Below are 27,212 nucleotides of genomic sequence, written 5' to 3'. Positions count from 1 at the left end.
CCTCCCGAGTAGTTGGGACTACAGGTGCCCGCCACCACACCCAGCTAAGGTTTTGTATTTTAGTAGAGACAGGGTTTCACCATGTTGGCCAGGATACTCTCTGTATCCTGATGTGATCTGCCCGCCTCGGCCTCCCAAAGGGCTGGGATTACAGGCATGAGCCACCACGCCCGGCCTCGTTTTTGATTTTTTTAATTAGAAATACTTCTGGCCATGATTAGTCAGCTGTAGAATGGCTAATAATATATAGTTAAAATGCTGTTATTATGCCATGCTAGTTTCAGGGGAATGCTTACTTCCCAAAATGAAGTATCTTTCTAGTAAAGAAGACCACCATAAAACAAGTAAGCTTCGGCCAGGCGCGGTGGCTCAAGCCTATAATCCCAGCACTTTGGGAGGCCGAGACGGGCAGATCACGAGGTCAGGAGATCGAGACCATCCTGGCTAACACAGTGAAACCCTGTCTCTACTAAAAAATACAAAAAACTCGCCGGGCGAGGTGGCGGGTGCCTGTAGTCCCAGCTACTAGGCAGGTGAGGCGGGAGAATGGCGTGAACCCGGGAGGTGGAGCTTGCAGTGAGCTGAGATCCGGCCACTGCACTCCAGCCTGGGCGACAGAGCGAGACTCCGCCTCCAAAAATAAATAAATAAATAAATAAACAAACAAACAAGTAAGCTTCATTGATTTCTGACTGTTTTCCAGACCCTGGATTAGGTCTGGATTTCAAAGATGAAGTTTTTTAAAAATCATGGGAAACAGCAATCTATATTCTAATGAGGTAAATAAACAAATACAATTCCTAAACACAATGCTGAGATGTGAACATATTCCAAGTGTTAGAAGAGCACTGAAGAGAGTGAAGTTTCATGTTGAAAGGAAGGAATTCTCCAGGTGGACAAAGAAGCATCTTATGCCAAGAAGACATCTACCAAGACATGCACCTGTGGTACAGCCAGGAATGAAGAAACGGTGTTTGGCTTATACTCTGAATATGAATAAGTCAAAAGGTTGTTTCTGAGAATAGAAATAGAAAAGACTTAAGCCAAATTTTTGAAGGAACTTGAAGGCTAAGGACTTTAAACTGTTTTCAAAGGGCAGTGAAGTACACAGGCAATACTTAAACAAGGCAGCAGTATGATCAGATCTGCATATCAGAAAGAACAGTTTAGCTGTGCTACAGAATGGATTAGTGGTGAGTGAGAACAGAGATAGGGAAAAGGCTTAAAAATAATAGTCTAGGTAGAAATGACAAGGCTATTAGACATGGAAAGGCAAAGATGGTGACAGAATTACAAAATTTAGGAGGTAAAATGTACAGAACTTGATGACAGTAGACGAGGTGGAGAAGTTAAAGAGCCACAGGTAAGGAAGGGAATTAGCTGAGAATGAATCCAATTGATAGGAAATAAGGATATAGCAATTCAAGAAACTGTAATAGAGAACAAAGTAATAGTAATCATCATAATAACATCAATAATTTTAACTACTGGTAATTGAGTGCTCATAGAAAGCTAATTACTAAGAAAGTATCTTATAAACAGTATCTAATTCAAACCTCTAGATACCTTGATATGAAAGTATTCTCCTGCTTAATAGAGAAAGAAATTGCATTTTGGAGAAGTTTAAATAATTTTCTCAAAGATTGAAACACAAATATTTATGTTTTCACAATTCATGCTTTTAGAAATGAAGAGTTTGCTCAGTGCTGGGCTGTTGGCAGTACCTCTTAGGGGTGCCCTGCCTTACCAAGCACCCCAATCCATTTTCTAACACTTTGACTTGCTTCTTGGGTCTGAACAACACTAATTCTCACCCTCCCGGCATATTAGTTGTTCCTTTAAGTGCTACATTTTGGATCACTTTTTGTGCTGGAAAACTTGTCACTGCACTTCAGAGGACAGCTCTCAGCTGCTACAACCAATGGACAGGCAGGCTCTTTACATGGTTGCTAATGAGCTCTCAGGGCTGTAACAGTATCTGTCCTTTGACAGTTGCTGAAATCAGCATCCAAAGGAGAAAACTGGGAAGAGAATCAGGGGAACCTAAACTGAGTTGGAGGATGCTTGTCATATACCCCTATTTGTCTCTTTTCCACTGTTAGCCCTTTTGCCTGAAGCATCTGGTGCCTATCCTATCGGCCACGTTCCATTTTTTTTCCCTGTGAAGGGAAATCTCCTCTGATGTGATAACTTAAGTTGACTTGTTCCATCCCATGGAAAATGGGATTAGACTTACAATTCCCCAAAGCCAGGCTGGCAGGTCACTCTTGTCAGTTGTTGGTGAGCATTCCACACAACCAGGCTAAATGTAGTTTTTAATCTGAGAAGACAAAGAAAATGGAGAAGGGGCAGAGAGGTTTATAAGTTTTATGTGGATAGTAACATCTACTCTCTTGTTAAAGTAAAATAGGAAAAAAATATGAGTGAAAGTTTACCACAGAGGGATTAGGCATTAGATTAAAAAAAATTAGTTGACAGTTTTAGAGATGTGTTTTTAGCAACGTATTTAATATTACCTTATTTCATTACTATAAAGTTGTATAAATGTCCCAAAGAGTTTACTATGAAGAAATTAATGACCATTTAGTATCATAAATTCACACAATCTCATACTTGGAAGGGAAATCATGCATTATTTATTCCATTTCAATGCATGAATTCTTCTTCAACAGTATTTATAAAAAATCACCTGACTCTGCCAGGGGGTGGGGGTAAATTCCACAAAAAAATACCAGTAGAAATCATTCAATAGGACATTGTGGAAGGAGGAATCATCAACATAAAAATCTTTATATAAAAGCAGTAGAAACCTGATCAAGTAACGATTTGACAGATATGCTTGACTTTAAAATCTAACCTACTCAGTGGTAAAGCTATTGCTATCAAATATATCTAATAGTAGGCTATCACATATTAAATAATTAATTCAATTTTATTGTTTTTATTTTTTATTTTTCTTTGAGAGGGAGTCTCGATCTGTTGCCCAAACTGGAGTGCAGTGGCACAGTCTTGGCTCACTGCAACTTCTGCCTCTTGGATTCAAGTGATTCCCCTGCCTCAGCCTCGTGAGTAGCTGGGATTACAGGTGTGCACCACCATGCCCGGCTAAGTTTTGTATTTTTAGTAGAGACAGGGTTTCACCATGTTGGCCAGGCTGGTCTCAATCTCCCGATCTCAAGTAATCTGCCTTCCTCAGCATCCCAAAGTGCTGGGATTACAGGCGTGAGCCACTGTGCCTGGCCCCAAATTAATTTTAAATGCTTGAAAAGGGTTTCAGTGTTTGGAAAGAATTTTACAGAAACCTAAAGCCACTCAAATTTTAAAAATTTATTTTCACAGAATTGCCCTAAATTACACAGTTCCTCAGTGTATGTACTGTTCATACAGATAACTAAATATAACTTACCTGTAAGCTCTCAGTATTGTTCAGTACCCATAGTTTGATGCTAGTCTGATCGGAGAACAGTAGCAGGAATAAAAGAATAATCTCAGTCAGGTGTCAAGAAGATAAGGCTGATTAGAGCAGCGAAGCATTTCTTTTATCATCCACCACTTAGAGCTATAGACACTCATTTTTTACCTTGTGCATGAGTGAGAGTGTGGGTTTGAGAGAAGAGAGCTCAGGTTTAATGGGTTCTCATAGTGAGCATTCACTGACTTTTACATGAGTATATGTGGTTAGGTAGAGAAACGTAGTATGAGTTATACATACTAATACTATGTTCACAGATAACGCTTCTCTGGAGTATCTGGAGTACTCTAGATTTTCCCATTCCTTTTTTTTTTTGTTTTGAAATGGAGTTTTGCTCTTGTCACCCAGGCTGGAGTGCAATGGTGCAATCTCAGCTCACTGTAACTTCCGTCTCTCAGGTTCTAGCAATTCTCCTGCCTCAGCCTCTCAAGTAGCTGAGATTACAGGTGCCTGCCACCATATACAGCTTTTTTTTTTTTTTTTTTTTTTTTTTTTTTAAATAGAGACAGGGTTTTGCCATGTTGACCAGGCTGGTCTCAAGTTCCTGACCTCAGGTGATCCACCCGCGTTGGCCTCCCAAAGTGCTGGGATTACAAGCGAGAGCCACTGCACCCAGCTGATTTTCCCATTCCTTCTATCATCTGAGAAAATGTCTATTGTTAAAAAAGAAATGTCAATATTTGCCATGGTAAATTAATGTATATATTAGGTGCCTATTAATGATTCTATGATTGTTTTACATTTTAAAACAATGATTGGGCATGTCTAAATATTATGCACTCAGATTTTGACCTTCAGATACAAGTTTTTGAAGATTACCATTTGTTGAATAACCTACTATATTTCCTTTAGAGGTTCATAATATAGGCTACAGCATTTCTGCTAATCTTGTTCGAAACTCTTCTTAGTATGAAAAAAACAAAGTGACCACTTGTAATAGTTACTCCCTTTCTATGTTGGGCTCCTGAAATGGCCTTTTCATTCTGTAATAAGCTATTTGTGTTCACTTCATTTTGCTTCAGTCGTTTTATTTTTGTCATCTTTGGTGCTATCGTAGTGTACTATGATGGAACATGCTGAATCAGAAAACTTGTAAGTTTTATTGCAAATATGTCTCAAGGCAAATTTATAAGTTGCACTTGATATCACAAACTACTAGAGAGAACATGCCTTTGTTCTAAATTACGAAATGCTCTGCTATTCTAAATGTGAAGTATGTTGAATATAAACTGCCTTTTTTGTAACACCAGGAGCTTCACATAGGCAATATATAAGATACTCCTCTAAAAATGTATTGTGTACAAAACAACTTCGCCAGCTAAACTGTATTAAAACTTAGATTTTTCAGGCTGTAAAGCTAATATTTAAGGTGAAGCTATGTCACAAAAACCTGATCATATTAAAGATATTAACATTTGGTTTCAGTTTTCTTTTCATGGAAGGATAAGAAGGAGCACTAATTTATTTAGCAGCATTTAGCCAGGGTGACTATTTGGGCAAACCATTTATATATTTAAATGAAGGCACTGGGAAAAAAATCGTGCTAAACTGTGATCTCACCTCCATTAAATTAAAACCTTCTGCTGGTTATAGTTAAGTTTGATTGCTAGTACTGCCAGACAGCCAAGGGCCCAACCTTGTACTGGTAGGGTGTCTGGTGACCTGCAATATGTGCTCTCTCCATCCATACACCTGCAGGTTCTAGATGGTACTCTGTACAACCATCTGGTCTTCACCTTTGTATTTATAGAAACTGAACAAATGAGTATTGTTATAACTTGTGTAGATATGTTCCGTTTCTTCTTCCTGTGTTACCACTTTTGGGTAACCTCCACTAAACAGGGATATATGTTTAAAATGTTCATGTTTATAATACAGTTTTACTGATACTACTGAAAACAGCAGTAAATTGCTCTCTGGAAACAAAATTTTTATTGTTATAATACACCAAGATAATTATAGTATGTCCTGCAAGTAAATGTCCACTCACTTTGTTATTTAGTTGCATCCTAACTATATACGGCTCATTTTATTCTTGCTTTCACCCTCAATTATTCATTTACATTATCACTTTAGTTTATCTTTTACAAATGGCAGAATTCATTTAATCGTTTAGAATATTTCAGAAAATTCCAGAATTACACTTTCTCTTCAAATAGGATGATTTAAATGCATTATTTTATGCATCAGATGTGTAGAGCAAAGAGGAATTATCATAGTAGTTTCCATGGAGTAAATAATATACATCAACAAAACAAAACTCAATAAAATGCAGATTAAATTTTGCTGAAAGTTACTATTAGAAATTGGCATAAATATTCCTCTAACAAACATGGCCCATAATGTATTGTTTCCAACACAATTTTGTACATGATGGAGATTGGTGAACTGCAAGAGTATTCCCAGTGCCTTTGCCCAATGCTAGTGTTGGTTGCAAAGATCCTCAGGAAATCATTAGCAAACTCTATCTAGAAACACACCAAAAGTTCAGAGGTATACATTACATGAGATTCGTGGCTCATGGTTATAGAGTTCTGTGCGCATTCTTTCTTGTTTGAAGTATGGTATAGTGTTCCAAAGCATGTTCCCATTCCCAAAAGTTAGTGAGTTGTAACTGTACCAGCATCTGATTTTAACAGTATGCCAAAGGCACAGTATTTGTTCTTAAATGTCAGTCATTAGAGTTGGGCACCTACACAAATTCAATGAGTTCCAGTGGAATGATAACTGGTTCTTTAAGCTGGAAAATATAGAGGGACTCCAACTCAAATGGAGGGAAATTGACCACCGATTTAGAGACAGATAACCTGGGACAAGTAGATGCTCTCTGTAACTCAAAAGATTGACTTAAAAATCTTGAAGCATTATTCTGAATATGTTTTCAGCTTTCCAGAAACATGAAATGTATTCTCATCCAAATAGAAAGCACTCCCCGCACCTCCACACTACGCACGCGCGTGCACACACACACACACACACACACAGTGCTAAAGCAAATATAGCAAAAGAAATATAGAAATAAGAACCAGCATCTTGCATTGGAAATACTGTGATCTTTGGGGCTGGACAGACCCACATTTGAATTCTAGCTCTCGCACTCACTGACTATGCCACACTGATCAAGTCACTTACTCTCTCAACCTAAGTCTCCTCATCCATAAAGTAGGTCAAATAATTATTTATGTGAGGCATTTCTGTGAGGATAATATATATCAATTGTCTGATATGTATGTATTCAATAAATAATGACTATCATAACTACTAATTTTTAAGACTACATTTGACCTCAAAGCATGTTGTTTATGTAAATTCTATAATTTAAAAAAATAAGCCTTGCTACCTAAAGAAATGTAGAACTAATACTTATAACATATTGAAATTTTTTAAAAATTACTAAATTAGCATATGATTAAGACTAGCAGTCTGATTTAACTTGTCTTTGATGGAATTTCTTTCTCACACATTGTATCCTAATATTAGGAAACAACAAAACAAGAAAAGCAATTTGATGTATGTTTGCACACATATTGCCTTTTTTTTTTCTTTTAACATTATTCCCACTTGAAAATACTCAGTACTGTCTCTTGTGTCTCTCTTCTCTCCCAATAATCAAGGTCTCTCCAGGACCTTTCCAAGCAAACAGAAATCCCTTATGGCACAGTCCTAGACTCTGCAGTGTATGAGCATGTCCGCATGAAAGGACTGAATCCTTTTGAGAGGGATAGCATGTATTCCCAAATGTGGCGGATGATCAACCGAAGCAACGGATCGGAGAACAATGTTCTGGAGTCCCAAGCAGGCATTCAAAAGGTAATGTCCATGGTTGTCCATTAATAGTCCTTACCATTTTGTTTCCCATGCTGGAATTACGAAGTTGATATTTTTTTTTTTAATCTTTAATGCTGACAGAGAATTTCCTGTTAAATTACATCTTATATTGATTTAAAGAAGATTTTTTAAATGGCTGATGACACCAGAAAGGGAATTCAAAGTCCTCTGTAATGTGTCTAACAGATCGGTTTCCATTTGAATTCCAAAATCAAATACACACCCTGGTATTTTGTTCAGAAAAGGGTTAAGGACTTAACGAACATGAAGTCTAAAAAGATTTTTAGAAATCCAATTCCAAATATCATTCAAGTTATCTGATTCTTTTAAATGACTCAGGGTATTTTCTACACTGCACTTGTTTTTAGATTAAACCGTTATCTTTAGTTGTGCTTATGTGAAGTTATCTGGAAGTAAAAGTTAATCTTGTCAACAAATAAGGTTCCTACAGATGTCTGTTTCTATTTCCAAATGTGAAAATCTTTATTTACATCTTGCTTTTTCTATAACTATCTATATTAAAAAGGCATAGAAAGACTTTTTTATGTGAAAATCTTAAAGCTATTTTTACTCTGAGCTGTAGTTTATAAACATATATACAGAAGCAGTTCAAACCCTATCAACCTCAATGAGATGTCTGACTGTTTTTTCTTAAAATCATCTCTAGTGACTAACCTAGTGAAAATTGTTGTTGACATTTAATAAATAATTACAGAATGCAGGAATGAATGTCAGTAATAGCAGCAATAGTAGTATACACTTTTTCTCTCTGACCTCCCACTGCAGAATAATTTGGACTCCAAGTCTATGTTTCCTGTTCTAAAGGCAAACTCAATAATATCATGCTAGAGGATATTTTGATGACTATAAAAATTATTCTGTGACAGGTTTCAGCATTAGTCTCTGCTTTTTCATCTAGCACCCTTTATCTGCCACTGCTACTACTATGGTCCCTAGAGTCAGCCTAGTAATTCTTGCAGTCACCATACTGATATCATTCTTCTGAGAGCTGATAATGCTAACATAAACCTTTCTCCAAGTATTAATGATGTCTTTAAGGAAGTGAATATCCTGGAGATGTTAGCAATGGCCTCTATCCTCTTTGCCCTGATTATACCCCATTTTCTGGAACTCAGTTATTGATTCTAAAATATTTCTTGGCTTTCTCAAGAGAACCATTGGCTCCTGGAGTTTCAGCATGGTTCTCCCAGTTAATGGGGTGTGGGGTTGAGGGATGGATCCAAGTGGGTAAATGAACATGTATTTTGGGGGAAGGGAGAAGGAGGGTAGACATTTTAAGGCTTACCAGGTACTCATAGCATGTTAATGAATTTGTGTTCAGAATAAGTATACTAAATGGCTTTGAAGATAAGTTACATTCCTTTATAATGTCTGTTAAAAATGAATTTTTTTGATGATTACTATGAATAGAAATTTATAGTTCATATTTCTATTCCATTTTAGGAGCCAAAGCTCCCTATGCCTTTATAACCTCATTCTATACAGTATTATTCCACAGAAATTTTATTTTATTTTCTCCCACCAGCATGGTATTGATAGACACATCAACCTGGGTTTGAATCCAGCTCATTTTTAAAATAAAATGTATAAACATAACTAGTTACTTAAAATCTCTGGGCCTTGGGAGTTGCATCATGAAGATAAGAATTCTACCTCACACAGTTTTTGTCAAGATTAAATAAGATAATAAATATAAAGCATCAATAAGTAGTATGAGTAGAGCCATAAATCTTTCTCATAAGATGGCCCTGAAGATTACCTGAGATAATGTATATGTGAGGGATTTGTAATTATAAAGCTTTATTGTTTAATATTTCCTAACCTTCATGTAAAGTTGTGATATAATAAAATAAAGATTCAATAAAAGAGGTAGAGAATAATTTCTATTCTTCGTCTGCTGATAAGGAGTGCTAATGAGTTTGAAACTGCAAATCAAGTTCTCAAGTATTTATTATATCAGTTTTCTGATTTACTAGAGGGCTAGTGAAAATGCCCTTCTGAATGAATTTATAATAGAAAATATCTAAGTGAAATTTGTTTGTACTATGTATTTCTTTCAACCCAAATTAGAAACAGCTGACAATTGATTAGGCAGAGAACAGCTAATAATAATACGTATTTTGGTTCAAGTTTACAAGGTCTTGGCCAGTTTCTGTTAAAAAACAAAACAACCAACAAACAAATAATAACCTTTTCACCTGATAAAGTTCATTGGAGTTTCATGAAATTGAGAACTATGACACATGAAATGCAGTTGTGTATTCTTCTTCAAGAAACGAGTCTTGAACATTTCACACAGCAGCTTTTTATTCTCTGTCATTGATTTCTAACTTATACAGGCAGATAAGACATCAGAGGTCTTTTAGGTCAACATTTCACAAAAGGCCACACTTCTTCTATAATATCTTGAGCAAGAATCCATAAATCCATATATGTGTGTGTGTATATATGTATATATTATATGTTATATTACATATGTATATTATATAATGTATATTATATATTATGTACATTATATAATGTATATTATATATACACACACTATATGGATATATATACACACTCTATATATGGATATGTATACACACACACACAATATATATATATGGATATATATAGTAACTGCCTTCCAGGAAAGACTGAATCACTGAGAAAAACCATCCTCACAATCTATAACTTTAAATAGATTCCATTAATGTCTCCGTCTTTGTTTATTCTTAATTGTGCTACTAGTCTCAAGTTTCTCTTACTGAAAGGTAGATACTGATCTCATCCACTATCTTGATTTGGCTTGTACCAAAGAAATCTGTGTAAATGAGCATCAAGTAGATGAGTTCTGATTTGCTATCCTTAGTATCAAACTGCCCTAAGTAAACTAGAACAGATTTTTTTTCTGCCTTGTTTCAACCAAGACCTTTTGCATAAGTAGAAAAAATATGATTTTTAACATGCAACTGCATGTTTTATGCATTCATTCAACAATTATGTATTGAGCACCTTCTTCGTGTCAAGCAGTACATTAGTCACTGGGATGAACAGAAATGAAAACAAATGCCTTCATGGAGTTTGCATTATAGTAGGTGTAAACAATAAACAAGTATGTTCAGTAGTGAGAATTGTTAAGGACAAAAAATAAAGTAGGAGAAGAGGATGGGAAATACTGAGAAGCAAGGTAATCTGCTTTATTAAATCAGGTAGCCAGGGAAGTCTTCACTAAGAAAGTAACATCTGAATAAAAACTTTAAGCAGGTTGGAGAGGGGAGAGTGTGTGTATGTCTGAGTAAAGTGTTTTTAGAAAGAGGATCAGCCAGTACAAAGGCCCTGAGGTAGAAGCATGCCTACATGTTCCAAGAATATGAAAGAGGCCAGTATGGCTTCAGAAATAAGGAATAATACCAGAAGTGCAACAAGGTCAAGAAGTAAAAGGTCTGAAGGTAGAGAGAAGATGAATCATGTGGGGTCTAGCAATGCAAAGTGTAGTCCTGTGGACTAGCAGTGTCTGAATCACGTGAGAGCTTCCTAAAAATATAGACACTCATGCCCCATCCCAGCCTTTCTACATGTGAATCTCATTTTAACAATATCCATAGGTGGTTCATATGCATGTTAAAGTTGAGTTGTGCTAATGCAGGACTGTCTAGAACATTCTAAGGTGACTTTTTCTCTATGTGGGATATGAAACCTCAGGATAGTTTTGAACTGAAGAGCAACATGATAACATATTTTGGCAAATCGTATGACTATTGTGCTGAGACAAATGGAAGATGGCAACATGGAAGCTGGAAGCCAGTTAGGAGGCCATGATGGTGACTCAGCAACATTCTGAAATTACATCATGAGAAGTTCATTTCTCTTAAAACCCAAATACATCTTAAAAGACTGTGACTTTGAGCAGTTATTGGCATTAGCACATTAGTGGAATTTAGTCTATTAGATTATTTTAGAAGGGCCTAGGATATAAACAGATATAGCTTCTGAGAGTAGATGTAGAAACTTCCAGGTGGCAGGTGAGGATCTGACCAGAGATTAAGGATCATATGGAGTACTAAAATAGGGAAGTCTCTGATTATTATGAGGGCGATATTCACTTTCCTTTAATCTATTATAACTCCTGGGGAAAAAAACAAATTGTTCTAGAATCTCAGCATAGAAGACCACTAGAGAAGTGAATAAAACCAGGATTGGTAGGATAGGATTTGTAAGTGAATAATACTTCAGACTATGAAATTCCAAGGGGATATGTACGCTCAAATGGATAACATAGTAACAGGGAAGTCGGTAGTGGTGCCAGCACCAGCAGTATTCAGTCATAAAGATAGCATTAATGTATAAGGCTGTCTGTCTGTAGAAGTCTGAGAGCAATATGGGAAAAAGGGTGCTATTACTGCGGGGAACTCACAAGCTCCAAAGTGGGCATCAGGGCTGCAGCCAAGCCACTGGACTTCAGGGCCTAGCTCTAATCCCAGCTGGAAAAGTGATGTATTAAAATGGAAGCCAACACAAAAGATTGGTCATATCAATATGAGCCAATGTCATGGGTTTTAGAAGACTGAGGCAGGAAGACAAATTCCAGACCCTATGAACCTAGTGAGTAAGCCTACTCCAGTTTTATTCAGCTCTGGCTGAAAAACTAAGTAGACTTGAACCTGCTATTTTACATACTCATTCAACACATATTCAGTGAATACCTATTGTTTCCAAGGCTCTGTTCTAGGCATTGGAGGGTGTAATAGAACAGGTAAAGTTCCTGCCTAAATGGAGATTATATTGTAGTGAAGAGGAGATAACAGACAAGCATAAATGTGGGCTCTAAAGAAAAATTTGAAAGGTAAGAATGAAAAAAAAAAGCAGAGCATGAAGAGGATGTTGCCATCCCATATTGGGTGGTTGGGAAATACTTCTCTGAGAAACTGACATTTGAATGGAGACCTGAAAGAGGACAGGGGGTGAACCATGCATATAGTTGGGAGAGAGGGAACAGGAAGTGCTCCAGGCAGAGGGAATGCTTATTACAAAATTCCTGAGACACAAGCTAGCTTGGCTTGCTGGAGAGAAATGTCAAGAAGATCAGTGAGGCTGGAGCAGGGTGCACAGAGATGGGGTTAGGGGATGGAGGGGCAGATAAGTGGGAAGTGGGCAGGATGGAGGCCATTGAAAAGGCTGGTGCTTGGGCCCCACTAAAGTCCTAATTATATCTTAATTGGCAAATGGAAGGTGGCTGAATTTCTCACATTCCTTCAAGTGATTCTGATTCACAATAAGGGTTGACAATCACTGATATAATATTCTGTGAGTCATTTTGATGACCTTGGTCACTCTGAGATGAGAAACCAGTGAAGAGTTTGGAGCAGATGAGTGACACAATGACACAAGGTAACTTCTTTTTAAAAGTCTGCTCTAGATGCTGTGGGGAGACCAGGGGGCTCAAGGGTGGGAGCGGCAAGCTTAGTGAGAAGGCCACTGTAATAATCCAAGTGAGGCATAAGGATGAGTGGACCGGAGTGATTATAGTGAAAGTGATGAGAAGGGATTAAATTTAAACTATTTTGAAGGTAACACTGACAAAATTTTCTAAAAGAGTGAATGTGGGGTGAAAAAGAGGAGTTAGGGATGACTTCAATGTCTTTGGCTTACGTAGGCAGAGGGATGAAGTTGGCATTTATTGAGATTGAGAAAACCACGACAAGAGTAGGTTTGATAAGTCAAATGAGAATTTGTCTCGGCATGGTAGTTAATATGAAATGCTTATTCATTATGCAGGCAAAGTTTGTATTTAAGGCCACAAGGCTGGATGTGGCCACTGAGGATGTGAGTATATCTAGAAAAGAAAAAATTCTAAACATAATTTAATATTTAGAGGAGGCAGAGACAGAGAGCGCATAACAAAGCATCAGGAAACTATCAGCTAGTGAGGTAGGATGGAAAACAAGAGAGAGTGAGTGGTAGTTTCAAAACCAAAAGAAAAGAAGAATTCCAAGAAGTTCAGAAGATCAACTGTCTGTCAAATGATGCTCATGATAAAGGATGATGAATGCTAAGAATTAATTGTGGATTTGGAAACCAGGATTCACTGGTGACCTGACGACAACAACAGGCCTGGTAGAGTAGAAGAAGAGATTAGAGAAAGATTGGAGAAAAGAAAAGAAGTAAAAGAGAGGATGTGGAGGTTATGAGACTAGGAAAAGGAGATTATGAGAACCAGGTACTGGAAAGAAATGCCTATACAAATAATTGAATCACCAAGAATAAACACAGAACCAGTATTTGAGAGAGTGACAGAGAGCCAAGTGATAAAATCTTCAAGCCATGTTGGAGGAGTGACACTGCACTGCTGATAACTGTAGTAAAACTGACAAGTAGACACTATAGTTCTTTTTAAAGGAATAACTCCTTTTTAAAGAAATTTTGCTGAAAGAAAATGCTCAGTAATGAAAGGGGTTTCTGGAATAGGATGTCAAGTTTGGGGAATTTTTTTGGAAAGAATACATATACAGTATCTGTGTATTGATAGAAAGATGCAATAAAGTGAAGGAAACCTATGATGCAGGAAAAAGACTGCAGTATTGCTGGAGAACTTTCTTTGATTAGGAGATAAGTTATGGCCTCTTGGTGCACAGGTAGAGGGTTTGGACTTAGAAGCACAGTCCACAGACTTAGTAAGAGGAGAGAAGGAAATAAGTTAGAAGATGTGGTGGTGGGAGCATAAGGAAGTTCATCCTTGACTGCTTGTATTATATTTACTCAAAGAAACAGGAACCAAAGTCATCACCAAAATGTAAGCAGCAGGAAAGAGATTTTCTGGAGATTTGAAGAAAGAGAAAATAGGAATGGCTGTCCTGGAAAATGGAAGAGATAGTAGACTACTAAACTGTGATAAACTTTCTAGGTAAGACTAAAGGGGTTTGTAATCAGTGGTCATGACTATACATTGAGACCAGTCAGCATGATTGTGAGTTTTTTTCTAGTCATCATCGTTAGCTGACTGAGTATAAGTGCAAAGTCCACAAAGAATATATTTCACCAGAATTACTGTTTTCAGAAGAGTATGATAGAAGATAATAGGAGCAAGCAAGGAAATTAGGAGGACATGCAAAACAAAAGTAATTATTGTTATGAATCATAGAATCTGTGCTATATAACCGGAAAGCAATGACAAAAGGGAATTGAGGATATGAAAAGGATGGCAGGAACAATGCATTGTGGGCCTAGATGGGACTGGAATTCTTGGAATCAGCAAACAAGAAGGATAAAATTGGAAGTAACATGAAGCTTGTTCTGAGATGACATGTTTGAAATTGAAATGATGAAAATAATACAGTTATTGAAATTGATATGACATGGAATTTGTTGGCTGAGGTAATAGAAAAGACAAAAATCTTTGGAGGAGAAGAATTCTTGAGACTGAAAAAGCAAGTACTGGAAAGAGATGCTTATGTGAATAATCAAATCGCCAAGAAGAAACACAGAACTCCTATTTGGGACAGTGACAGAAAGTCAAGTGATAAAAATATTCAAATAATGTTGGAGGACTGATGCAGAGTCAGTAGATGACCACAGTAACACTGAGTGGCAGGCAGTAAAGTCTGATAACAGCTTCAAGGTTGGAGAATTTTCGGGACAAGGGTCTAGAAATGGTTTGAGGGACAAGGAGGATACCAACCCCAGATCCTGTCCCAGTGGTATGAGTGTTGTAGCAGAAAAAAAATAACCACCACAAGACCACAGGCAATGCAGTATCCCCAGAAGATAAGTACATTCTACTTAGCAAAATAAAGTAAAAGGAAATTCAAAAAACAAATGGAGGTTATAGGTAAGGTGATTATTTGTTCTAGTTTGCTTGGGACAGTCTCGATTTTGCCACTTGTCCCAGTGTTATTAATTGTATTCCCACTCACTCTCAAGAGTATTATCAGTATGACAACAAATTGTATGACCTCCCTAGATATACAGATCCTGCTGATAATAAGGTTTCATAGAGCAGAGTAGAAGAACCTGGAGAGTTGTAGAGGAATAGGAAAACTGGTCAAAATCAAGGGATGTGCAGATCCATATCAGTGAGATTTAAAGCGTCATCTGGAAATTTCAGACTTTCCATGAGGGCAGCATTTAGGAATCCAGGACCAACATAGACTCTAGGCAAATTGTGTTGATGAGAGTGGGGTGGCAGGAGGGGTTTGCATATTGCCAGGTGCTTACTGAAGCATGAGGTCCCTCTTCATCCCTGACAATGGCAGTGGAAGCCTGACTCACAGCAATCTCACCAGCAGCTGAAAGTCTTCAGGACATTGCTTCCCACAGCTGAGTGAGGCTGGGAAAGATAGCAGCTGATACATGCTAGACTTAAGGATGAAGCAACTCTGCACCACGTTGCCCAAAGGAAAAAAGGCTGTGAGTAGAAAACAGATTTCAACTGTTACACAGCTTCGCCTATACTTTGTCCTAATCTTGCATGTCGGCCATAGCCTCTTTTATGCTCGTTCCATTCCCCTTCCTTCTAGAGCTGTAAGCATCATTTGTCATTGAGTAAAAATGCCCAAGTAGATGACAATTAATGAGCCAGCAGCAGAAGGAGGGTGAGGACTAATTGGAGGTTTAGTGAGCGACTTGCTAATATACTGACTAGGTATATGACCTCAAAATCTGGGTTAGGCCCTTATTAGAGAAATAAATAAGCAAACTGAAAATGGCTTGGGGAAAAACAAGACAACAAACTCCACAGCTTTGGTTCTATGAAAACGCCAAGCCTGGACTGTCATACCACTGGACTTGGAGGTAGCAGTGGATTTGCTACATTTGCCCTTTTGCTAAATGATTCCAACAGATACATGATTCACTTCAGTACTACACCCTGCAGCTGAGAGCTCAGATACCACTGGCATGTTTTCTGCTCCCTAGAAATCAGAGTTTTTAGGTCCGTGTCAGTCATCACACAATGAAAGAAGACAACTGCACAGTGGGAGAATTTAAAAAATGTAGAGATCATTTCCAGCAGCCGTGCTAATGCATTTTTAATAGTAGAGTTGGATTTTTTTATTATTATTAAGACTTATTTTTGTTTTTAACAATACTCATGGATATTTGAAATCAAAATCAGCCTTGATTAGATGTTTTCTCAAAAACAAAAGGAGAAACCTGGAATCATTGTGACACATGTACAAATTGCTTGTGAAGACTTCTTAGGTCGTCATAAGCAATTTTACGTAAGTTACAATGTGTCAAGTTTTACAGCAGACAAATCATACTACAAATACTACAAACAAACATGTTTTTCCGGATACCAAGAAAAAATACGTGTGTATATATATACAAATTCTATGAATTATACTGGATGCTGATGAAACAGTGAAGTGCTGTCTTATGTACATAAAGATGATACTACCAACCTGCTGTTGACAGAGCATATTCTTTTAAAATTGCTTTTTCTCCATAGTGATTTAATTCATGATGAAAGCCAGATCTGCTCCAATTCTTCTTTTAATTAGCTACATTCAGTTCTAATTCATCTATTCATTCACTCATTCCTTTAATCAACAAACATTTATTCAGTGGCTGCTAAGTAAAATGCACAACGGTGGTTACCCCACAGAGAGTTGTACAAGACATTGGAAGAACACAGGGAAAGGGAACCTAGCATAGCCTGAAGGATGATGCGACTTCAGAACAGTGAAGACTTCCTAAAGAAAGTGATATTAAACTTAGAATGAGTAGTATTTGATTAGGTAACATAGAAATAACAATAAATGGGATAGGGAGGAGATGTCCTAAGGAAAGGCATGAAGGTGAGCAGAGTATAGTATGTGCATGAAACAAAAAGCAATTGCAGTTGGAAGAGAAGGTGCTGCAATAAAGTGGTCGGGGAGGAAGGTGCCTGTGGAACAAAGACACCTACTGGGCCATGTGTCATTGGAACTCACTAAGTGGACATTAATATAATAATTCAAACTAGATGAGCAATAAGATGTAAAAAGAATAACAGAAGTATTTGAAAGAAATTTCTCGATTGTGCAGAATAGAGAGCCACTTTGAACTTAGTTTTCTTCCATATTTTAAAATTGTGGAAACAGAATTTTTGAATTCTAAGATTTTTTTCTGGAATGAATATTCAGCGAGTCATTGGACACTAATTTCAAACTGTTTACTAGCTTATGAGAGAAAATGCTTCCTAGGAAACTGCAGAGGACTGTAGTGGGAGTCCTTAACACGGAGACCCTAACATCAAGCCTATGTTGTTAGTCCTGACTTAACACACAGCCTCATACTCAAGTGAAAAAATTCTCCAAAGGATTTTCCAACTTTCTAGTTCCCCAGGATGAAAAAGAATAGATTGATGCATTTGTTTCCCACTGCTTGCGTTATATTCTCAAACTTATTATTCCAATAAATATCCAACGCATTGCCTTGGTTTACTTCTTACTCTCAAAGTTACTTCCCAAATTGGAAAATGCATATACATTTTTTAAAATTTTTCTGTTGGGTAAATACCAAAAATTAAAAATTATAATCCTACTGATACGGTTTGGCGCTGTGTTCCCATCCAAATCTCATCTCAATTGTAATCCCATGTGTCAGGGTAGGGACCAGGTGGGAGGTGATTGGATCATGGGCGCAGTTTCTCCCATGCTGTTCTGATGATAGTGAGTGAGTTCTCGCCAAGCTAATGGTTTTAAAGTGGCATTTCCTCGTTTTCACACTCATTCTCTTCTGCTGCCTTGTGAAGAAGGTGCCTGCTTCCCTTTCACCTTCCTCCATGATTGTAAGTTTCCTGAGGCCTCCTCAGTCATGCAGAACTGTGAGTCAGTTAAACCTCTTTTCTTTATCAATTACCCAGTCTCAGGCATTTCTTTATAGCTGTGAGAAAATGAACTTAATATACCTACCATAATTTAAAAATTATTTTAGTCTCCAATTTTACCCTCAGAGTTTACCTCCATTAAATTTCAGCATTTATTTAAACAGGAGATAATGGCTGGGCACTGTGGCTCACGCCTGTAATCCCAGCACTTTGAGAGGCTGAGGCAGGTGGATTACTTAGGTCAGGAGTTCAAGACCATCCTGACCAACATGGGGAAACCGTGTCTCTACTAAAAATATAAAATTAGCTAGGCATGGTGGCACATGCCTGTAATCCCAGCTACTCAGGAGGCCGAGGTAGGAGAATCACTTGAACCTGGGAGACGGAGGTTGCGGTGAGCTGAGATTGTGCCATTGCACTCCAGCCTGGGCAACAAGAGCTAAACTCCATCTCAAAAATAAAAAATAAAAATAAAATAAAATAAACAGGAGACATCTGCAAAAATCACACATATGCAAATAGTCACATATGAATACAATTTTTGTTTAATTTCCATTTTGACTTTTTTAAAAATAAAATGTTTTCATGCCCTTATCTTTTTCAATTTCTTTGTCAAAAACATCTTTCACGTTAGTATATATGTATGTTATACGTACGTAAGTTTCATTTGTTTTCAGTCACTCCCAGTCCCTGACTGTTCTTTTATATCCTCAAAAGGGCCCTCCCTCTCCTCTTATTCTATGTGTTCAGTGTTCTACAATTTTCTCCTTTTCAACTGCTAAATTCAATTCTCTGACTAAATATAAATGCCATGACTATTAGCATATCTTTCTGCTTTTACATTTCTCAGATTAATTGTCATCTTAGGCACTAAAGCTTCTGATTATAAATTCCTCCTTTCTTGTTAAATATCCATAACTCTATTATTTTTCTCATTTTAAATCAATATTTCTTGCAGAATCCTTTAGGGCTCTGCTATCTGGCGCCAGCTTTGCCTGGGAGATAATAAAATAAATAAAATTTGAATGTCTTGATAGTGTTTGGGGGAAATAAATATATTACAATATAAAACCATGCTTATGTTTTGTAGAAAATAACTGGCTGCTTCCATTATTCCTTTATTTCTCCTATTATACATAACATTAAATACTGGAGTCCAAAAGTGCAGACTAGGTTTTAAAAAACTCCATAGCTAAAGATAAAGCTTCTCTTTTTATGTGATAAAAATTGGCTTGTAATATAATCTAAGCACATCATATTCATAGCTTTAATATTTAAAGTTCATTTTTTCAAGAAAAATTTTTATTGGTTTTAAATTTTATTTATTAAAATTATAAAATGTATGTAACATAAAATTCACCATCTTAACCATTTTAAATGTACAGTTTAGTAGCATTGAATACATTTACATTATTGTGCAACCATCACCACCATCCATCTCCAGAGCCCTTTTTCTTGCAAAACTAAAACTCTGTACCCACTAAAAATTCCCTCCTTCCATTCCCTCCTCCCCTCAAGGCCATGGCAATCAATTCTGTCTCTACGAATTTAAACATTCTAGATATCTCATATAAATGTAATCACATAGTAGTTGTCCTTTTTTGACTGGCTTTCTTCACTTAGTATAATGTCCTCTAGGTTCATCTACATTGCAGCATGTGTCAGAATTTCCTTCAATTTTAAGGTTAAATAATATTCTGTTGTGTATATATGTGTGTATATATATGTGTGTGTACATATATCCTGCATTTTATATATATACTATATATATGTATATACATATATGCATACACACATATATGCTGCATTTGATTTATCTATTCATTATCAATAGACACGGGTTGCTTCTACCTTTTGGCTGTTGTGAATAATGGCTCTCAGTTTTCTTGGGTATATATCCAGAAGTGGAACTGCTAGGCAAAATGGCAATTGTAGTTTTAATTATTTAAGGAACCACCTTACTGTTTTCCATAATGGATGCGCCATTTTACCTTCACACAAATAATGCACAAGGGATCCATTTTTTTTACATTCTCACCAACATTTATTTTGTGTTTTTTTTGATAGTAGCCATCGTAATGGGTATGCGATAGAAATCATGTAAATCTAAATTCTATCTTAGTATGCATTTTTGAGGCACTATTTTGGCAAATAAACTTGAATGACTATCATCTTCACCATATGCTCCAATAAAAATTGGGTTGTGCTTGCTTATCATATAAAGATCAGCATTCCTGAGAGGTAAGACTCAATCTATCCCACAAATATGTCTCATCCCAGTAGTGATTCTCAAAGATAGAAAAGACCAATAACCTACCAACCAGCCCCCCGCAAAAGAAGCAAGTCAGAATGGGGGAAGGAAGTGTGTATAGTTCAACAGAACAAAAACTCATGTTATTCTGACACATCCAATTGAGGATAATTTGTTTTCCTAAACTCTGGGAATGTTTAACTCTGCCATTGCAATTCCCAGAATTCATCACAGTTATGGAGCTGAAAAGGACTGCAGGGAACTTCTAGATTAATCATTTTGTTTTATGGATGAGAAAATTACACCTAAAAAGGTTAAGTGATTTACCTAAGGCCACACAGCTAATTAGTGTCAACATTTATGTCTCCAGCCCACATCTCTTAATTCTGGTCACTTGCACTTTCCATCACAGTTAAAAAACTTAAGTCTGTCTGTAATGTCCTCTCAAAACTGATTAAAATTCACATCACAATTTGAATGGTTCTCAAACTTTATATGCTATTAAGAATTATCTAGTGAGGCTGTCCAAAATGCTTATTCTCAAACCTCCAAACCACAGTATCAAGATACACTGAGTCTGGGGTGGGATCCAAGAATTAAATTAATAAGCAATACAGATGATTCTGATAAACATTGTTCACAGATTATCTTCTGAGAATCACTCTTCTGGGTACTATTTAAAAGCCCTGGTCTTAAGCCAGTGATCTCCTGGTCCAGCTGCATTGACACCACTTGGTAACCTATGAGAAATGTAAAGTCTTAGATCCCACCCCAAAACTACCTAATCAGAGACTCCTGGGGAGAGACTAGAGCATTGTCTATTAATAAGCTCTTCAAGTGATTCCAATGCATCTAATATTTGAGACCCAGTGGCGTAGGCTGAATTTTAGTCCAAGCAAGCCACTCACTTTATTACGTTGCCCTTGAATTAGAGGATTTAGGAATCCAGGGCTTCGGGTGCATCAAAGTAATCTAAAATATTTGATCACCCTAACTGATACTACCAGGAGTGTATGTGTGTGTGTGTGTGTGTGTGTGTGTGTGTGTGTGTGTGAGAGAGAGAGAGAGAGATTGTCTTGAATGTTTCAATACTAAGTAACAAAACCTTCCCTCTCTTTGCTCCTTACATGCAATTGATTGAAAAGTAGAGGTTAAGTGATGGGGCATATCAAGTGGCAAATGTTGCTTCCCCCCTTGTGACATCGTTTACATTTTAGGAACAAAGCAATACTTATCTGCTTGCTGTACATCTCCACCTGGATGTCCTGTCAGTGCTCCTGCCAGTCATATGTCTAACACTCAACTAATTGCCTTTCTTTGCAAGTTGATGCTTATCTTTCTGTGTTCCTTATTTCTGTTAAAAGCATCACTGCCCTCCCTTTCATCAAGCTAGAAATTTAGGAGTTATTTTCATTGCCTTCATCTTTCTTACTAGAGCCAATTAATAGCTTTAACTATCAATCCTGCCTCTGCCACATCTCTCCAATTTATTCCCTCCTTTCACTTTCTACTTCCAATTTAGTAATTCATGTCGTTATTACCATCCTCCTGGACTACAGAAATAACTAACTAATTGGCCCCCTCCTGCAAATTCATCTTCCCACAGCATAGCACTGAAAGTGATCCATCTTTTCTCAAAAGCCTGTAAGTGTTCCACTTTATCTCTAGTGCAAATTGTAGATGCTAGCATTCAAATGTCTCTATACGTTAGTATTATTCTGTTTTTCAGTATTCATTTACTCATTCATTACTTAAATAACACCTATTCGGTATTGATTTGGGTGTCTTCCCTTTCACATGCCTTACATTACTATCAAACCAAGTTATTGGCTTTCTCTCATACCCCGCAATGTTCTTTCATATCAGGTATTGCTCATTTCTTTCCTTCCATCAGGAATGCACTCCTCTGCCTGCCTTCTTTTTCTGTCCATTGGCTCTCCATTTTCAAGATCTATCTCAGTTGTACTATGACGTCTTTCCTAAAATATTTTCTTCCTCCATTAAATTTTTTTAACAATGTATCCATCTCCATAAATGGTTTCCTTTTAATATTGTAACTGTCTTTGCTTGTCTATCCTTCTAGATCGTATACTATTTGGGGTCAGAACACATACGTGATTCATCATTGTATCCCTCCATCTCTACAGAATCAAGCTTGATTCTTAATCTTTCTTTCCAAATTGAATGGCTAAAATATTTCATAGAAATCAATATCAGATTATTCATGATTTTAGATCCCAAATGTCTCAGCCTGAGTCCTCATAGTGTTCCTCTTAAAGAAACCAGATATTTATATATTTTCCTTATATTCTGGGTGGCACAACTTATTCACTATCTTTAAAGGCTCCCAGTAAAATACTTTATAAGAACAATTTCAGTAATTTTCAATTCAATTTAAATGCTATCAGTCTCGTATGTTTATGTAACTGAGACCTATCATTTTGATTAGGGAAGGATGCCATGTAGAATTATGTTTCAAGTTTGGCAAAATTATCAGTTGTATGTACTTATTTTGCATTTTTTGTCTAGACAGCTGGGAAGTAAGGCAAGAAAGACAGAGTAAGGCAAAGGCTAGGCTCAAACAAATTTGGCATTTGCCTCAGGTGCATAATTGAAGGGGGCACCAAACAGAATAATCAGATGGGATCAGCATTGCTGATCTTCCCTTTTGCCCCAGGCACCAATATGGCTCCATATGGTACTGGCAAATCTAGTCTTTATTTGAAATTTTGATATTTTATAATGGATTTTTATATTAATTTTGTTCTTTTCTTAAAATATTGCATTAGAGTATTATTTACTTTGATTACTGAGTTTGGTGCACCCTTCAATTACGCACACAGGGCAGGTGCTTTACTCACCTTATCCTAGACGAAGCCATGAGAAGGAAGCAGAAAGCAAAATAAGAAAGAAAAAATAAAGGAAAAATAGAGAAGATGAAAGGCATGAAGGGAGACAGACAACCTTTATTAAATACTCTCAGTCTTTAACTTTAAATATTATGTTAAGTTGATAATTGATAAGCAAAAACAAGTATGATGGAAGATTCTACCAACATCAATGTAAATCCATGTTGTTTACTTGTATACAATATGTATATACTATAGACAGATGTAGATTACAATATATATACATATTACAAATTGCATATTGTATTTCTGCATGTTACAATATATTATTATGTTCATTGTATTAACTCAGGAAGGTTGATTCTAAATTATTTTTACTTTTCATTTTTATGCTTATTTTTCCTTATTAGAATTAGTTACAATTTTTGCCACATTTTAGAAGAATTTACCTGTTAATCTCTGACAATTTCTAAATCATACTTAAATATTTATTTAAGTATCCAAGATAATATTTGACTGAAACTTTTGTTGTTTGGGCTAAAGAGGGAGATTAAAAATGGGGTTTGAATCTGAAATTCCCTACTAACTGGTTATGAGGCCTAGTCATGTTCTGAGAAATTACCAGGTAAATTTCCCTAAATGTTGCATATGATTTGTAATTTACCCCAACAGAGGAAAAATATGTGTTAAAATATGGAAAATGTAAAAGAATGGGATCAATAAACTTGGGCTAATTCAATGAATACATGTATTTTAATCTCCTGAGCTTGTGGGGTTTTTTAACATTTAAAAATTAAGTGCTTTGTAGTATAAAGATGCAGTGTTTGTTTTGAAAGAACATAGGAGACTTCCAGGAAAGAATAGCAACTCACAAATTATTGCTTTCCCCTTCCATGACAAGGCCAACAATATGCCTTCCTTTACTTATTCTCATCTAATACCTTAAGCTTGAGCACCCCATCTGTTCAGCAGTATGTAAATGTGATGGAAGTTTTCTGCTTCAAATTATACTGTCAGAAATATATTGCATTTAATACTTTGTGTATTTAACTCTGTGTATAAAATATTCAGCCTGCAGGAGAGTTGTGAATTACAGTCAAGTGAAATGCTGTGCTTGAATTGTGAAGCCCAAGAAGCTTTTATCAGCTTATCAACTCAAAATATCAATATTCTCCTGCACCATGTTAACACAAATACATTTATGCAATTCCAGCAACAGAGATGGTCTTACCATTTCTCCATTTGGCGCCTCAGATATAATAATTATATGCAAATTTGGACAAATTTCCTTTCTGCTTTAGGGAATCTAATTTAGTTTGTCAATCTAGCTGTTTTTCAGAAATTGCTCCACATATTATACACGATAATAAAAGACTCAAATCTCATTTTCTAACCCTGCACTCCTGACAGCATTTCACAGTATTTTGCATATTATTTGATAATATACTGTTTGAAAATCAGGAGTCTTATCCAGAGTCTTAGAATTGCTTTTAGTTTTGTCTTAGTGTTTGTCTACTAATATGCACATTTTTTAAGTTGTGTGTGCTGTGAGAGCCACTGAATGATATATTGGACCAAAAATATTTACCCACTTGATATTCTCTATTAGTCATCCAGCGATTTCAAACTTAATATATTCAAAACCCAACAGTTGTTGTCCCACCTTTTATTTTTTCTTTCTGACTTGATAGCAAATTCATTTTTCTTAGATTGGCTCTTGTCTTTCTCTTACACCTCATGTCTAATTCATCAGTAATTCCTGTAGGGCTGGCTGGCTTGCTTGCACACCCTCCCTCCCTCCCTCCCTCCCTCCCTCCCTCCCTCCCTCCCTCCTTCCCTCCCTCCCTCCCTCCCTCCCTCCCTCCCTCCCTCCCTTCCTTCCTTCCTTCCTTCCTTCCTTCCTTCCTTCCTTCCTTCCTTCCTTCCTTCCTTCCTTCCTTCCTTCCTTCCTTCCTCTTTCTTTCTTTCTTTCTTTCTTTCTTTCTTTCTTTCTTTCTTTCTTTCTTTCTTTCTTTCTTTCTCTTTCTCGCTTTTCTTTTCTTTTCTTTCTTTTCTTTCTTTCAAGACAAAATCTCACTCAGTTACACAGGCTGGAGGGCAGTGGCATTATCTTGGCTCACTGCAACCTCTGCCTCCTGAATTCAAGCAAGTCTCCCACCTCAACTTCCTGAGTAGCTGGGACTACAGATGCGTGTCACCATGCCCAGTTATTTTTTGTTAATGTGTGTGTGTGTGTGTGCGCGTGTGTGTGTGTGTGTGTGTGTATTTTTAGTAGAGATGAGGTTTCACCAGGATGGCCAGGCTAGTCTTGAACTCCTGACCTCAAGTGATCCACCCACCTCGGCCTCCCAAAATGCTTGGATTACAGGTGTGAGCCACCACACCCAGCCCCTATGGGTTCTTTATTTAAAAACATACAAATTTTCACCACCTCCATCATTATTACCCTGGTCCAAGCCATCATTGTCTCTTTTCTGGATTATTGCAATAGCTCTCTACCAAGCCTTCCTGATTTTACTCTACTTTACCATAATCTGTTTTCAATATTGCAATATAAGCTAACAGGTCATTCTTCTGCTCAAAATTGTCCATTGGCTCCCCACTCCATTCAAGGCCAAAAACTCTGACAATATCTTACAAGACTGAAATATGATCTATGTTTGCCCACCTCGTTATCTTTCTGACTTGGCTTATCTGGTTTCTTTGTGTTTCTTGGGTGTACCAACCACACTCCCCTTTTCACTGGCTGTTTTCTGTTCTTCCTATCTTTCCTTCCCTTAGGTAGCTTCATGACCTACTCTCTTGCCATATTTGAGTCTTAGCTCAATGTTACCTTTTCCAGAAACTTTTCCTGACTTCCTTATTTCTAAATGCAATACCCCGATCCTCAGCACTTCCTATACTTCTTTCCTGCTTTTATTCTTTTTCCATAGCATATGTCACTTACTAATATATAATTTACTTGCAATTTTTTTAATTAACATTGATTCTTATATACATTAAAGGTTTACAACATGGTGTTTTGATATACATATACTTAGTGAACTAGTTGCTACAGTCAAGAAATTAACATATCCATCACCTCATATAGCTATGTTTTTTATAGTAAGAACACCTAAAATCTATTCTCTCAGGAAATTTTTAGTATACCATTTTCCTAATTAACTGTTCTAGTATATGCTGCACTAAAATGTAAGCTTTGTGACAGCAAGAATTTTTGCCTTTTTCACTCACTGATAGATCCCAAGCACTTTATAGGTGCCTAAAAGATAGAAGATTTTCAATAAATAATCATTGAAAAATAAATTTGGCCCCCAAAATAACCCAAAAAATTAAACTAAAGTGAATTGATAAAAAGCAAATAGCCTCTGAGTTCCTTTTCTACAGTAAAAATTATTTAGACAAAATACTCAAAGTATATTAAATTAACAATTCTTAAGTTTTAGAGTTTGATGATTTGTCAACTAATTTTTGACACATACATCAAGAATACACAATGGGGAAGAGAAAGTCTCTTTAATAAATAGTGTTAGGAGAACTGGATATCCACATGCAAGAGAATGAAACTGAATCTTTATGTAAATTAATTCATAATAAAGACTTAATTGCAGATGTGAAATTCTAAACCTCCTGAAAGAAAACATAATGGAGGAAGAGCCATGCCATTGGTCTTGACAATGATTTTTTGGATATTTTTGACTTTTTTTTTCAACAATTGTTGATTTACAGATTCAATTGTCTGTTTTTAAATTCAATCTACTTTGACTTGTGTTTTTAATGGTGGTCGTGGCTGAAAAAGAGACCGCACGATGATTAATAGATCAAATAAATAAGGGACATATTTGTGCTTATAAATGATTTACATTTTCCAACATAATTCAGTCATGCAAAGGTGTTGATAAAATTTTGACAGAAACATGTTCAGTCCTTTAAAGGATAGAAGTTTTAAATTTTGATATATTCCATGTATCTTTTTTCCTTTGTCATTGGTGACATACC

The 27,212-nt window shown here is 36.6% G+C and overlaps 1 protein-coding gene across 3 annotated transcripts in view; it reads left to right on the top strand.

The window, feature by feature from the left end:
• Positions 1–27,212, top strand: part of LOC105479619 (glutamate ionotropic receptor delta type subunit 2) — a 1,566,744-nt gene that overhangs the window by 1,279,112 nt on the left and 260,420 nt on the right. For all 3 annotated transcript variants that reach the window (XM_024792196.2, XM_011737665.3, XM_011737663.3), the window contains exon 13: positions 7,087–7,282. In XM_024792196.2, coding sequence (XP_024647964.1) covers positions 7,087–7,282 — 196 coding nt within the window. The remainder of the gene's footprint in view (positions 1–7,086; positions 7,283–27,212) is intronic.

The sequence above is a fragment of the Macaca nemestrina genome, chromosome 3 (assembly GCF_043159975.1).
Source record: "Macaca nemestrina isolate mMacNem1 chromosome 3, mMacNem.hap1, whole genome shotgun sequence".
NCBI lineage: Eukaryota > Metazoa > Chordata > Mammalia > Primates > Cercopithecidae > Macaca > Macaca nemestrina.
Note: the sequence above shows the minus strand (reverse complement) of the source record. Positions and strands in the feature narration are given on the sequence as shown.